The sequence below is a fragment of the Labrus mixtus genome, chromosome 2 (genome assembly GCF_963584025.1).
Source record: "Labrus mixtus chromosome 2, fLabMix1.1, whole genome shotgun sequence".
Lineage (NCBI taxonomy): Eukaryota > Metazoa > Chordata > Actinopteri > Labriformes > Labridae > Labrus > Labrus mixtus.
Window position 1 is genome coordinate 21,061,239 of NC_083613.1, and position 14,607 is coordinate 21,075,845.

General features: G+C 42.0%; 1 protein-coding gene across 7 annotated transcripts; it reads left to right on the forward strand.

Annotated features, from left to right (window-relative positions):
- The first annotated feature begins 156 nt into the window (after positions 1-156).
- Positions 157-14,607, forward strand: LOC132988393 (E3 ubiquitin-protein ligase RBBP6-like). Of its 7 annotated transcripts, none has more exons than XM_061055787.1 (20): positions 157-879; positions 1,687-1,786; positions 1,910-1,949; positions 4,382-4,423; positions 4,531-4,619; positions 4,750-4,846; positions 4,966-5,108; positions 5,224-5,396; positions 5,829-5,932; positions 6,167-6,555; positions 6,650-6,713; positions 6,839-6,896; positions 8,073-8,127; positions 8,215-8,544; positions 8,804-8,902; positions 9,031-10,627; positions 11,175-11,941; positions 12,068-12,138; positions 12,259-12,343; positions 12,466-14,607. In XM_061055787.1, the coding sequence occupies exons 1-20, from the start codon at positions 714-716 to the stop codon at positions 13,430-13,432; spliced, it is 5,436 nt and encodes a 1,811-aa protein (XP_060911770.1). In that variant the 5' UTR covers positions 157-713; the 3' UTR covers positions 13,433-14,607. The 7 variants fall into 7 exon arrangements, with proteins under 7 accessions (XP_060911770.1, XP_060911803.1, XP_060911796.1 ...); XM_061055820.1 differs by having other exon boundaries at positions 8,807-8,902; XM_061055813.1 differs by having other exon boundaries at positions 8,807-8,902; positions 9,085-10,627; positions 12,256-12,343.

The window sequence follows — 14,607 nt, forward strand, 5'->3', positions numbered from 1 at the left end:
AGTGGTGTGTAGCATGTTAGCATTGACGTTAGCTACTCGGCTAATTTAACTATTCGGCCAATTTCGTTAGAAAAAAAAACACACGTACGGACTCTGGAATAACTTCAAATTTGTGGACTAGCGGAAGATACATGGACGCTTTTTTTTGGGGGAGTCTCATCTTGACTTTTTAAACATATCCACACGGACTGAATAAATCACAGGGCCCTCCGCTAAGCTGCACAGCGAGCTTGTAGCGAGGCGGCCTGTGCTTCCAACAAGGGACAATTCACCTCCACCGGACTTTTGCATTAACATCCAAAGTAATAGATTTTCTCTAAACTTCCTCTGGACTCTGTTGGGATTTTGGTGGCTCACTGTTGTATTTATCGGACTCACACAAAGAAACTGTGGATGCACACTGGGGGCCGCTCAATGGCGCCCTGGCCTCGCATCGCAATTATTTTTCTTTGGCAAATAACAAGGACTCTGTCGTTACACACGACCTGAACACCTTCTCCCCCCCCCGTTTTAGTCCTTTTTCTTTATCTGTAGTGTTTCCAGCCAATATAAAGAAGGTTTATACATTAAAGTGACCAGATTCAGCCCTCTTGTGTGTAGTGTTAACGCTGTTTTATTTTGATTATAACACAGGCCTGTGTGGTTTTTTTTTCTTTCTTGTGCTTTATTGACTTGAAGTTCCTAGACCTGTAAAAAAAAAAAAAAAAAAAAAAATGTCGTGTGTTCACTATAAGTTTTCTTCCAAACTGGAATACAACACAGTCACTTTCGACGGGCTGCATATCACCCTCAGTGAGCTTAAGAGGCAGATCATGGGCCGAGAGCGCCTCAAGGCCACAGACTGCGACCTGCAGATTACCAATGCGCAGACTCGAGAAGGTAAGTCGTCAGCTGACACACAAACAAATGTGTAACAAACATTTATATAAGGGGACAACTGTGTATCCAACAGTCTCTTCTCTGTAGTTTTTGATGTCCTGAAAACTGTTTAATGGTCGTTTTTAAACACATGATTTAAGTCAGTGTTCCATAATTCAATGTTTAAAACACAGTTTATTGTCTTCAAAGTGTCTTGTTGTTTTACGATGTTCTACAGTGTTTCTGTAAAAGAGGGACAGATATTATAAGATTAATCTTCTTTCTGCTCCTTTTCATTCAAAATTGAGATTTTATGTTTGTTTTTCTTAACTTTATTGTTTCTTTTTTGAATGAAATAAAATTGACAAAAATAAATAAATAAAATGTCAGTAATAAGAGAAAAATATAATAATTTCCCCAAACCCAAGATGGCCTCTCGAGATTTCTTGTTCGTCATTGCCACATCCTCTTCAAAAATTACTTATTGTAATAAAAGTTAATTTATCAAATTACATTTTTATACAAAGTCACATTTCTAAATTATGAGTATCAACTGCCAACATGAAAGGTGTAAATAGGTATCCTTAATATATCATTGTTCACACTGAAATTGGGCGGTTCTTCGAACAACAGTAAACATATCAAAGACCACTGGCTTGTCATTTAACTACCAAAAATGCTACATGTACATATCTTAGTTACGTCATTACTGTCTTATTTGGTTGACTTATATTGTTTTAAATTATGGATGTTAAGGTCTTTTAGTATAGATGTTAAGTTGTCATCGAATGTTATGTTTTTAATTAATTTTTACCTTGTGTTTTGAAGAGTATACTGACGATGAAGCCCACATCCCAAAACACTCATCTGTGATCGTCCGTCGCACTCCAATTGGTGGAGTAAAGCCCGCTGGCAGGACGTTCATTGTGTATGTATACTTTGTGAAATTAAATGATTACTACAATCATGAAGTACAATCTCTTCATAAGTTAAAGCCCTGAAGATAAGCCTCAGCTTTTGATTGATTTCTCTGCCATTTCTGTTTCCACAGAGATCGTTCTGACACAGCTGTGGTCGGATCTTCTAGACCCGTATGTAAAACAAACCACAAATCAACACTCTCTTCTTCCCCTCCTCTCACCTCTCTCCCTCTGCCCTTCTTTCTGGCTTTAATCACCTTTCTTGAAAACATTCTGTCAACAAAGATTGAGTTGTTTGTATCTTCTGTTCACTGTGTGTTGGTAACATATGTGTTGAGATCTCAACCTCTACATGTGATTTGATGTTTTTTTGTGAGTGTCCCGGGTTTCATGAGGTACCACAGTTGAAGTAGTTTGTTGTTTCTCTATAAAAACCCTGCCTTTGTTTTCAAATGAGCAGATTAAAGTTTTTTTATTGTGGCTGAGTGAGATGAGGTTGAACAGAGAAACAACAGACTAGCCACTATTGTTTTTTTTTATTCTCCCAACTTATCAAGTGTTGAACTGTTGCCACTTTATAAGTGATTGAGAAACCATTTAAATTGTAAAAGAATGTATTTCATACTGAAATGGTTTTGTAGCCTGCTTCAGGCCAGTTAATGTATTTTTAAAGGGGTTTGTAAAAGGAAAACATGGTTCATTTGTATGAATAATTCATGTCATTTTATTTTCTGTGAAAATATTTGATTTAATATGTGGTTGAAGACCAAGCAGAGTCACTTGTGGCTGGGATTGATTGTATTTATCTTTTATTACAGTTACAATACTCACCATTGATATTTATTTGAAAATCTTACTCTGCTAACATCTACCAATGTCTCATGTTTTGTCCTGTACAATTTCATCATGAAGATGTTCTATTCTGCATTGAGTATGGATTGCACGTTACTCTTAACCTTAAAGGTTCACAGATTCTTCCTGATGAGTTAAATGTTTTGAACAGCTTAGATTCCTAAGTGTCTGTTTTACAAGGAAGCAGAAACTAGATCTAAGTTTATTGTTACAACTGTAGTTTGGAAGGAACGGGGTGAAGCTAGTTTTGAAAACTGAGATGCTGTGACTTTGTCACTGAAGTAGACGTGATCTGACACGCTATCAGTAAACTAAATACCATGTTAATCTCTGAAAGCCCTCCATGGTTGCTGCAGTGAGACGTATACTGGTGTAGTGTGTCCTGTAAGCTGTAAGCTGCAGAACCTGTCAATAAAGTTGTTCAGTGGTTCAGTGTCAGAACCACTTTCACCAGATCCATGTGTGTTCCCTCCACAGCATTCTGCAATACCCAGTCTTTCCTCCGAGCTCTGTTTATCATGACGGACCGCTGTGCCCACTAGCTTTTTTCTTATGGATTTAAAGATGCTTCACTTTTCCACAGTTGCAGTTTTGTTTGTTGTATGAATAGGATTGTTTTTCATCTGTGCTTGGGACCTAATTACAAAGATGTTTCATGCATCACTTTGTTGTTTGAGGGTTTGTTTAGATACAAATTAGAAGGAACTCTGGACCTGTACTTATGTTTCTTTAAAGGAACATCTCTACGCGAGGGTCCCACCAATAATCCCTTTTTGAAGTTTTCGCCCTATTTTCTTTGAAGCTTCTTGGCACCATGCCTTGCTGGCTCATTAATTTACAGAAAGCAGAACTGGTTTTGATGAGTTTGTAGAAAGTTTGTTATCCTCAAGGTGATGCAAAAAAACCGACTGATGGATGAGAAATTGTGAGCTAAAGTTAAATGATAAGTATTTTCTCTCAGAAATTGGCATTGCAGCGGAAGCTTTAGGACCTCAACTGAAAGATGTGTGACATGCGCCCAGAATAGATACTGGTCTAGATTTGTTAATATGGAAAGTAGCCGTGAAAGTTTGCCATACTTTTCAATGACCCTTCATATTATTCTGGTTTATCACGATTCAAATTATTTTGAATATCCGTACAGAGACAATCTTCCTTTTTTATCACTTCATTTCTTTTTAAAATGTCATACCAGGTTTCTTTTTTTTAACCAACAACTAACTGCACAAAGGTGCATTTTGTATGAAGGCTGTAATACATTTATATTTCCTGGCAAGGGAGTAGACACTACTTTCATTATGAATACTTTTTTTTTTTTAAAGGTTAAAATAACTTCATAAAAGCTTTTATTTTAAAATTGACCTTCCTCTTCATAGATAACATAACTGTTTAAAGTATTTCTGGGTATATTCTGTCTACAATTTAGATCTCGTCAATCTAAACAATTCTGAATAGACACAGCTGTAGATGAGGCTTTTAAAACATTTTCCCAAAGCATGACTCAGCGCTGTCAGCACAGGGATTATATTCGCACAGCAGAGTAAACCCTGTCTTGATTTAAACCCTCATCCTCGCATACCTTTATATTTCAAGTACTTGGAGTATTTAATTTTGGTGAGAAGAAATGGATGGAGACACAAATGGACTGGACACAGATGTGGTGGAGGACTATCTGGGCTTATATCTTCCACTGTTTATTTACTACACAATGTGTTAACACTTTTAATATCTGTACTTTGATTCTCCTGCAGACTGATTCTTCTCCTTCTATGTCACTTGCCCAACTCGCAAAGGTACTGTTTGTATAAATACCTGCATGACTTCCTTATTATTTGAAGTTCAGTCGACTTTTGTATTTTTAATGTCTGGTTCACACCCTGCTTTTCTTTTTGTGTTTTAGACTGCAAACCTTGTTGATGCAAATGCATCAGAAGATGACAAGATTAGAGCCATGATGTCACAGTCAAATCATGAATATGACCCGATACAGTTAGTATTCACAAACCTAGTGCTTTTATTGGCTTAAAGTCAAACTTCACATTTAAGCTCATGTATTAGTGTACTTATCACTGGCTAGTTGTTTATAGTTTTGAAACATTTATGCAACTTGTCTTTTTAGTTACTCCAAGAAAGCGGTTGGGCCTCCACCTGCTCACTACACCTGCTTCCGTTGTGGAAAGGCTGGTCACTACATTCGGCAATGCCCTTTACTCATGGTAATCATTGTTTGATTTGTGTAGCCTGTGGCATTCATTTTTACTTAAGTGTTGTGTAACTTCTAAAAAGTAGTGATTCACTTGTAAGAAGATGGTTGTGTTTTGTTGTAACTTTTCAGGTACAGGATAAAAGTGTGGAGGGTCCAAAGCCAGTAAGAACTAGTAAGGGCATCCCACAGAGTTTCATGGTGAAAGCAGAACCAGGCACCAAGGGAGCAATGTTAACCAGCACTGGAGAATACGCTATACCTGCTATAGATAGGTACGTCGTAACCAGGGACACCCACAAATACACTTTTAGTAAACTTGTGGAGCACATTAGTGTTGAATTTGTCTTTTTCAGTCCTCAAAATTAAAATACATATCTGTTTGTACAGGGAGGCGTATGCACAAGGGAAGAAGGAGCGTCCTCCGTTTGTTCCACACGACCAGTCGTCATCTGAAGACGATACAGACCCGATCCCGGATGAACTCTTGTGTCCAATCTGCAATGATCTGATGACCGATGCAGTAGTAATACCCTGCTGTGGAAACAGTTACTGCGATGATTGTAAGTTCTACATCATAAAATTGAAAATCAAAATTATAAAAGTGAAATGCATTCCAGAAAATTATTATAGAGTCCTTATTATTTTCCTAAAACATTATTAGCCTGCATGTGTCACTGTCCGTGTTTGTAGTGCTTGTTATTAAATCCCCATTGGAAATGGCTCAAACAATCCATTTATCCAGCAGTGAAACTACTCTCCCAGGACATAATGCATTTTAAGAAGCTGTCGAAATTCTGTTTGATTTTTTTTTTTAAAACACAATGGTTTCTATACGTTTATATTCCATTGTATTTGGTTGTTTTCTTATTAATCCCTGTGATGTTAGAATGTTCTAGGGGATATGTAGACTAGGCAGGTTGGGGTTATGTCTTCTTCCTCTCGAAACACACCTTCTCTGCAGGTTGTGAAGAGTTTTACTTTTCTCTTTTCAGGTATCAGGACTACGTTGTTAGACTCAGAGGAGCACATTTGCTACACATGCAAACAGGCCGACGTTTCACCTGATAATCTCATTGCCAACAAGTTTCTTCGACAGGTAACAACGAAAATGCACATTTTTCATTGTTTGGTTTATTTACGGTAAAATCCGGAATAGAAATTGCACCGCTATATAACACGCAGCCAACTTTTTAGGGGGAAAAATAGGTATTATACGTTATAAAGTACGCCTTATACACCAGATTTTTTACGGTACTTGAACTCTTAAATTCAACTCAATAAAAACTAAAACTTCTATTTTTAAAATGTCTTTGTTTTTGTCTTTGTGCAGGCCGTGAATAACTTTAAGAATGAGACTGGATACACCAAACATGCTCGCAAACAGCTTCAAAATGCAGCTCCACCTCCACCTCGCCCTCAATTGCTTAGGCCTCTGCACTCAAGACAGCAGGACCCACTGCTAGCCAACATCTCACATCCGCCTCCTCCAAGTGTCCCCCTCACAGCCCCTCAAGCACAGCTGCCAGCTCCCACACCTGCACCTACACCTACACCTGATCCGGCTGCCCCAGCTGCTGCTTCTGCTGCGGCTGCTGCTCCGACTCCTCCTCATGCTGCTGTTGTTCTGGAAGAACAAGTTTCTTCACCAGGTCCTGCACCTATTGTTGAAAACCATTCTCCTCTTCACTCTATCAGCCAGGGTGAACCGCCTCCACCGGGGTAAGCTTATTCTTAGATACGTTAAAGTCTGTGCTCAATTAATGACATTTGAAATGAGGACCAATTTTTTTTTTTACCTGTTTGTATGTTTTAGTGAGTCAGATCCAGAACCTACAGTGACACCAGACTCATCACAAAACTCAGAATCCGGCTCACAGGTGTGTTCGCTTTATCTCTTTTAAGGGCGAACTTCATGGCTTTGAGACTGTAGATCTGAAGTTATTTGACAAATTGTGAACAGGAGGAACTGTAACTTAACCCATCACTGTCATATCTCCAACAGGGCTACCATTCAAACTTCGCTGGCCACTTGCCACCAATAAGACAACCTCAATCATCAGGTAAGAAGTTTATAGTCGATCTTTTACACAGGGTACCCAAAAAGTCTTAAATTCAATAAAGTTAAATTAAGGCCTTTAAAAGTCTTGAATTTCGTTAAAAAGTCTTCCAATGGATAACCTAGCTGTTAAGTTGTGCGTCCCATGTACAGAGGCTATGGTCTTCATCCGAGCTGCTGTGGGTTCTTCTCTGACCTCAGCCCTTTACTCAATGTCATCCCCCACTCTTAACTATCAACATTTCCTCTCTCTCTTCGGCTGTCCTATCAAAAAAGGCATAAAGACCACTCAAAAAAAATTTAACAAACAAAAACCTCTTAAATTCAGTTTGCAACAGTCTTAAATTTTCCCTTCCCTTCATTTTAACAAGTAGCCTAACACCATAAATAACTTTCAAATTAATTTGATGTTTTGTCTGTATACATTTTTAACTCACTAGTATGGATGATTTTGATATTACGACAGCACAGCTACTGATTACGTCAGGTACTTGACTCTTGAATGTGCTGATTTGAAGCTCATATGGGAATCCCATTTTGTATAATTTACCCCCATGTCTGTCTTACATGGTGTGGTAGCTCATTGTGTTAGAATTGAAGAGTGTAATTTTAATACGCTCTGGCAGCGTTACCCATAATACGAGTGGGTTAGCCCTGCTCCAGGAAATGACCGTGAGGCCCTATGTGGTTGGTGCCGCAACACTGTCAGGTTGGGTACTGTGGGTGTTCTGGCTTTGGAATCCTACATGAATAGTGCTAAACATATCGCAATTGCTACTACCTGTCAGAAGCAAGCTTCTGTAGCACGGTACTGTGACCACCAAAACTCTAGAACTGAAACAACTGCAACTAGTAATGCAGAAAAATTGACAGCTGTGCATGAAAGTTTTAATCAGCATCAAAACCAACCTAAAAATGGCATTATCGTCATTATCATCAACCTGATCATCATTTTAAATATTAAGTGCTAACTGTAGGTGTTCATTTAAGAGCAGGGTCGTTTAGCTTTTTCTTAAAGGTGCAAACGGAGAGCGTAGTGGGAGTGTAGACTGGATGAGAGAGTTTAGGGAATAAACAATTATTTTTATGGCTTAAATTAATCTTTGAGAATCCTTGCGGTACCCTGCTTACAGCAGAGAATGTGATCTGAAGCTAACAAATTGTCTCTCTGCTCCATTAGGTCACCAGTCACGAGCCCACCACTCTAACAGAGGAGGAGGCAGACACTGGGAGAGGTAACCTTGTCTTTAGGACTGTCTGCAATTCAAACATTTGTATTGTAATACACAAGTCTCACATTGTTTGTCGTCTTCTCTTCATAGCAGGCCTTTCAGAAGTAGAGGAGAGCGCCCCTCCCCTATGCTCCATACAGCTCCACCTCCTCTTCCAGTTCCTCCAGTGTACCCAGCCCCATCCCTGTACCCGCCTCCCCCGCAGTCATACCCTCCACCCTACACCTCTGCCCCTGGCCTCCTCCCTCCTCCCCTCAGTTACCAGCCCCAGCCTGTTTATGCCCCTGGACCACCAGTGCTCAACCCTCCATGGGTTGCCCCCGGTACCCAGCCTCCTCTTCTCCCTCTCCCTCCTCCCCTCTCTCAACCCCCCCTCTCGAAGGAAGAATTCTACAGACAGCGGCACCACAGACAGGACAAGTGAGTCTTTTCTATTTTGGACTTTAAGCGCTGCTATAACTTGTGATTTTTATTGTTGATTTCCAATACAAGGTATATTTATTGGAGCACGTATAAATACCCGCAGCAACTCCAAGCTAGCATTCCTCTTTTTTTAGTGAACTTCATTGTTTGTCAAATATTGCTAAGATAGCTGTTTCATGGGAACTTTAACATTGTATAGTGTGCAAGATTGGAGACATTTTGAAATTAACAGTGTTTTTGTCCTTCTATCTATCAGCAGAGTAACATCCAAACTGGATGAATTTACTAAAGACTTCCACAAAGAGCTTATGAAGTACAGAAATGCACCAAAGAGACGAAGACCATCTTATTCAAGGTAACTTCATAAGACCGCCGATCTAATCAACTTTTAGTTCTTACATTAATTACATACATTTATTTCCTTTGCACAAGCTGCTTTCTTCACTTGATTCCTTCTGGTCTTCTCAATCCTTTCCTTTCCAGATCACGGTCATACAGTCGCTCTCCATTCAGCCGTTCTCCTTACTCTCGCTCTAGGTCCAGATCTAGATCCAGATCGAGATCCAGGTCTTACTCGTATTCTCCCAGTAGATCCCGCTCCCGGTCACGCTCCCATGGCCGGTCTTATCCACGCTCGCCTTATTCCAGACGCAATGGACGCAGCTATGGACGCTCACGTACAAGATCCCGCTCTCGTTCAAGGTCTTTTGGGTATCAGCGCTCTGGCTCACCACGGACTCCTCCCCCCTACCGTGGAGGAGCCTGGGAGGGAGCAGAGGGAGCAGGGCCCTTCAGGTCTAGGTCTCGTTCCCCTGGTGGGTACAGGAGCCGAAGCCCTGGTGGGCGAAAGCAACCTCCGCGGGAGCCTGAACCTTATGAAGTGAATGGTCCAACTCCTGCAGGCCATGAGCGCTGGGAAAGAGAGAGGTATCGGCAGTGGGAGAAGCAGTACGCAGACTGGTACAACAAATACTACAAAGATTATGAAAACCAACATCCCTCTCATCATCACAGAGGTCGTGGCAGCAGAGACAGGGAGCGGGACAGAATGTCTCCATTACCAAGAGATTATTCCCCCCAGGGCAGAGGGAGAAGAGGGAGAGAGGAGAGGGGTCCTCCACCTCACCATCCCCAATCCTCTTCCTCATCTGGGACAAAGTCCAGCACTAAAGTCTTGAAGGCAAAGAAAGTAAAAAAGAAGAGGACTGGGGATGATTCAGAGCCATCACAGTCAGTAGACAGAGGTGATGCTACACCTGTCAGAGATGAACCAATGGACGAACTTCCTTCACTTAATAAAACATCCCCCACTTCATCAAAGCCTCCAGGTGGCACTACAACCACTAAAGCTCCAGCCTCTAAAAGCTCTGCTTCATCTGTTAAACCCTCAACCAAAGCAACATCCAAGACTCCGTCTGACAAGACGAAGAAGGACAAGGGACTGAAGGTGAAAGCTAAGATAAAAACGGAGGGTGTGAAGGCGAAGAGTGAAAAAGCGAAGAAAAAGATAGGTGATGGATTGTCTACCAAAAAGAAAGAATCCTCATTCTCCTCCTCTTCTGTCACAAAACCGATCAGGACTAGTAAAAAAACAGAAGAAGCCCCCAACTCCACACCTAAAAAGGAGAAGAGTAAAAGCTCTTCAGTGAGGCCTCCCCTACTTAAGACCCCTCCTCTTCCCTCTCACAACCTTCCTCTACTCCATTCCTCCCTTCATGACACTCCTAGACTAGGTCATGACATTCGGGGGAGAAGAGATCTTCCACAGGGTGGCGGTCTCCTTCCTACCCCCCATCAACATGGACACCCACTCCTCCATAGACCTCCCTCCCCGGGCGACAGCCGGAGAAGGATGGGAGTTGAGGGTCGCTCTTTGCTTGGACCTCCTCCTGGAAAGCTGAGGAGAATAGATGGATTAGGGGGTGATGTCATGTCCCTCTCACACATGTCTCATCAGCCCCCGCTCCACAGACTCCCACCCTCTTCAGACAGACCCGGTCTTCTGCCCTTACCAGGGAGCCGTGAGATGAGTCGGGATGATGCAGATCGAGGATCAATCAGACCTCTGATGGATCTTCAGGTGGGTCTACTGCTTGTTCATTCTCTTCAAACAACAGGAGCAATTTGCAATTCTGAATAACTTTAAAATCAGGCGTTATGTTGATGAAGTAACTTCCCATCTTAGCTGTGGCTCCTGATGGAGTCTCAGAACATGTTGTAATCAACCTTTTTAGAGTTCTTTAATGTGAACTTCTTAATGTGACCATCTTCTGGTTGCTTTCCTCCTATATGACAACTGAGTATTTCTGAGTTTCAGGGTTAGACATTTTAGAGCCATTTTGGCTTTTGAAAACCTTTACCCCTTAATATTTAATCTAAATAATTAATAGTTTAGTAAAGAATGAAACTCATTCTAAATAGTGGCCCTAAAATGTATAGTACTAGTTATTTTTAAGACAGATATCTAGAAATGACAGTGATCTTATTTATTAAGTTGGTTATTTTATTTTATTACATTTCTTTTGATCCATACTTTCTAAAAGGCCTGTCATTTTAGAATTGGTGTGTCCACTTTTTCTGATGAAACACCTGGTGAATTTTTGTCTCTGACTCTTGTCCTTATTCAGGTGAAGCCCTTGGCCCAGAGGAGGATAAAGCTAAACAGAGATCTGGGAAGAAAAGGCAGCACTGAGACACCACCGTCAGACAGAACACCATCAGGTTCTGAGAAGACGCCTTCAACTTCGGATCGATCTGCTGCTAATACTGAAGGAGACAGACCCAGTAGCACAGCGGAAACTGCTGGAAAAAAGGAGCGATCGTCGTCTGCTGAGAGGGGAGTCTCCAGAGAAAGACAAGGGAGTGCTGGAGAGAGACTGCAGGGCTCAGACAGAGAGCAGAACAGAAGCTCAGGACCAGACAGAGATCGAGACAGAGTTTCAGGACCAGACAGAGAGCGAGACAGAGTCTCAGGATCAGACCGAGACAGAGCCTCAGGATCAGACCGAGACAGAGCCTCAGGATCAGACCGAGACAGAGTCTCAGGATCAGACCGAGACAGAGCCTCAGGATCAGACCGAGACAGAGTCTCAGGATCAGACCGAGACCGAGATAGAGGCGTGGCATCTGACAGAGAGAGGGACCGGGTCCCTGGATCAAGCTCACAGAAGGTTTCTGTAACAGTGGACAGAAACTCTGACGGAGAAAGATCCGTGAGGACAGAACGAAAGAGGTCCAGTAGTGGAAGTGCAGGAGGCAGGTCTGTCTCTCTGGATAAAATGACCATTGGAGAGAAATCAGCTGTCCCCAGGAGAGCAGTAGACCATCAGGAAAAACCAAGCGCATCTTCCAAGGAAAGAGGAGAGGGGTCAGAAAGAGCTTCAAAATCTGACAGGTCTGTTAAATTCAGTACCTCTTGCTTGTCAAAGCAACATCCCTTGTCTATGATAGAATGAAGCCTGTTACAGTGGTTCTGTAAACACATTTAATAAATGTAATTACATTCTCCTATTTCTCCCAGGAGTGTTTCAAAGGACAGAGCAGAGAGGAGTGTACCCTCAGGAGAGAAACCACTTGCTGCTAACCGAGAAGGTAATTTGAATCTGTGTGTAAGGGCATGCCTCTGAGAAGACTTTGATTTCGTTTTGTGCCGTCTGGTTAAGCATTGATTAATAGTGTTTCTTTTCTGTGTCCCACTTCCTCTTCCAGCAGTAAAAGATGGTGAGGAAACTGTTGTGAAACGCAAACCGAAGATCAGCCGTAAAGCCCTAACAAGCCCAACAGCGAGCTCCCTGAGGTGAGACTGTTGTGCCTTTCTATTACTTTTTTTGTTTAAAAGTCCACACAGTTAGTCACACAGTCGGTAACAAATGCAATGCTCAATCAGTGCATTTTAATAATATTTTCACTCTGCATTAGGTCAACTCAAGAAACAAGGCAGGAGTCGGACAAAGACCAGAAGAGTGTCACCTCCAAACCTGCAGAAGAGCCCTCATCCAGCCCTGTGAACAGCAGAGGCTGCAGCCAAACTGTCAGCCCCCCTCCCAGCCCTGCCAGAGAGGAGCCAATCATTCAGCCTCCTCCTCGCTCCAAATGGGAGAGAGAAGATGATGAAGAGGGCCAGGAAAATGGACCTAGTGCTCCCAAGGAGCCGTCACCAGTGCCAAAGAGGGTAAGAGGCAGAGAGGTTCAGGCTGAAGCACAGAAACCTGTCAGAAGTGCAGGACTGGAGACAACAAGGGAGGAGAGGAGAGGAGTCATGAGAGAAGAGAAGAAAGTGAGACCACCAAAGGAGGAGGGCAAAAGTGGCAGGACAACACAGACCAATTCAGATAAACAAAAAGTAAAGCTTGTGCGGGATGAAGGGAGAGGAGTAAGGGAAGAAGGAAGAGCTGCAGGAAGAGAAGAGGGGCGCGTAGTGACTGGAAAGGAGGAAAGAGCAGCAGAAGGGAGAGGTGGAGGAGGACGAGAGGAGACTCGTGGCCCAGAGCCCAGGAGACAGCGTCTGTGCTCTGACCTGGGCCGTGAGACAGACGAGGCTGCTTTTGTTCCCGATTACAGCGAAGGAGAAGGATCTGAGCCGGAGAGAGGGAGGAGTGGCAGCCTCAGTCCCTCTCTCAGCCAGGCCTCCAACAGCCCCACCCTGAGCAACCACAGCGGCTCGGGAACCACCACCACTACCACTACAACAGACAAGAAGAAGAAGAAACACAAGAAACATAAAAAACACAAGAAGCATAAGAAGCATGGCAGCCAGGAAAAAGAAGGGGAACACAAGGTGCATAAGCACAAACACAAGAAGAAGAAACACAAAAAGAACAAAGATAAAGACGCAGAGGAAGAGGAGGAGAAGACCGAGGAAGAAGAGGAAAAGGTTCCATGTTAATAGGCAAAAACTCCTGTAACCTTGAGATAATGATGTATCCAGGAATAACGGCTAACAATGTCATGCTGCTCCATGTGCTACTCAAAGGGAAGAGATGAAATGGATCTTAGACTGTCCGAGACACTGGAGGAGGGCTGTGTGACTGTTACTCAAATACTTCATGTCACTGCAGGACCCCAACACTCACACAGTTTTGTCGTGCCTGGCTTACAGCTACTGAAGTTTCTGCATCTTTTTTGACTTTGGGTCAGGAAAAACTCGAGAGACATGCCGTACTGCACTATTGTGATCAACCTAGAGCGAGCCAGAAAAGACTGGAAGATAACTGATCACACACAGCAGTATGCCAGAGCGACTGGAATAAATGCTGTGCTCAGGGATGTGATTGCTTCTTTGCAGAGAAAGAATAGCTTTTTCTCTGTATGATTCATTTGTAAATAGAGATGAACTGTTGCTTCACATGCAAATAATTTTTTCCTCAGTTTATTTTGCTCACGTCCCTTTGTGCTGTTCAAGGCTTAAATGCTGAATAACCTTCATTGCAGAGGGGATACTTGTATGCTCTTTTTCAAAGACTACTATGTGTTTTAGCATGTTTTAGCACATTCGCTACAAATCAATTACATTATCTTTCTGCTGACCATTTCCAAGTTGATGATCTCATTTTTACTCAGCCATCATTTTCAGTTCATGCCAGTGCAGTTTTGATTAGTTTTGAACTAAGTTGTGATGTGAATAAAAGAAGGCAACAAAAACAGATAAGCTACTACTTAGCCAGGTTTAATCTCCATAAATATAACATGTTTTAATCCAGTTAAAACCTGGAAGATTATGAAGCTCTGAGGAAATAGTCGATAGTAAAGAATTTGTGATAAATGTGCTAATACAGGCAAACTCACCAGAAAGGTCTTTACAGTTAAATCAAACCTGTATGCATTCATGCTTCACTGGATTGTAAACATCTAGGATGTGTTTATTAATAATTGAAAATCAATCTGCATGTTTTTGTTCCAAAGGTGCAGTAATTGTCCATCACATTGTCTGAGTGAGTGAATGTGTGTGAGGTGATGTGAACATGATGTTGAAGTGTGATTTCCGACAAAGTGGAGGATTAATGTTCTTACAAATAAGTAGTTCTTTTTTTTTTTTTATTAAAATGTTTTGACCTCATGAAA

Excerpts from the sequence above, each read along its gene's own strand:
- LOC132988393 (XM_061055771.1), top strand. The coding sequence starts at position 714 with ATGTCGTGTGTTCACTATAAGTTTTCTTCCAAACTGGAATACAACACA. Across the intron at positions 8,128-8,214 it reads GGAGGCAGACACTGGGAGAG|CAGGCCTTTCAGAAGTAGAG; the intron begins GTAACCTTGTCT and ends TTCTCTTCATAG. Across the intron at positions 12,139-12,255 it reads ACTTGCTGCTAACCGAGAAG|CAGTAAAAGATGGTGAGGAA; the intron begins GTAATTTGAATC and ends TTCCTCTTCCAG.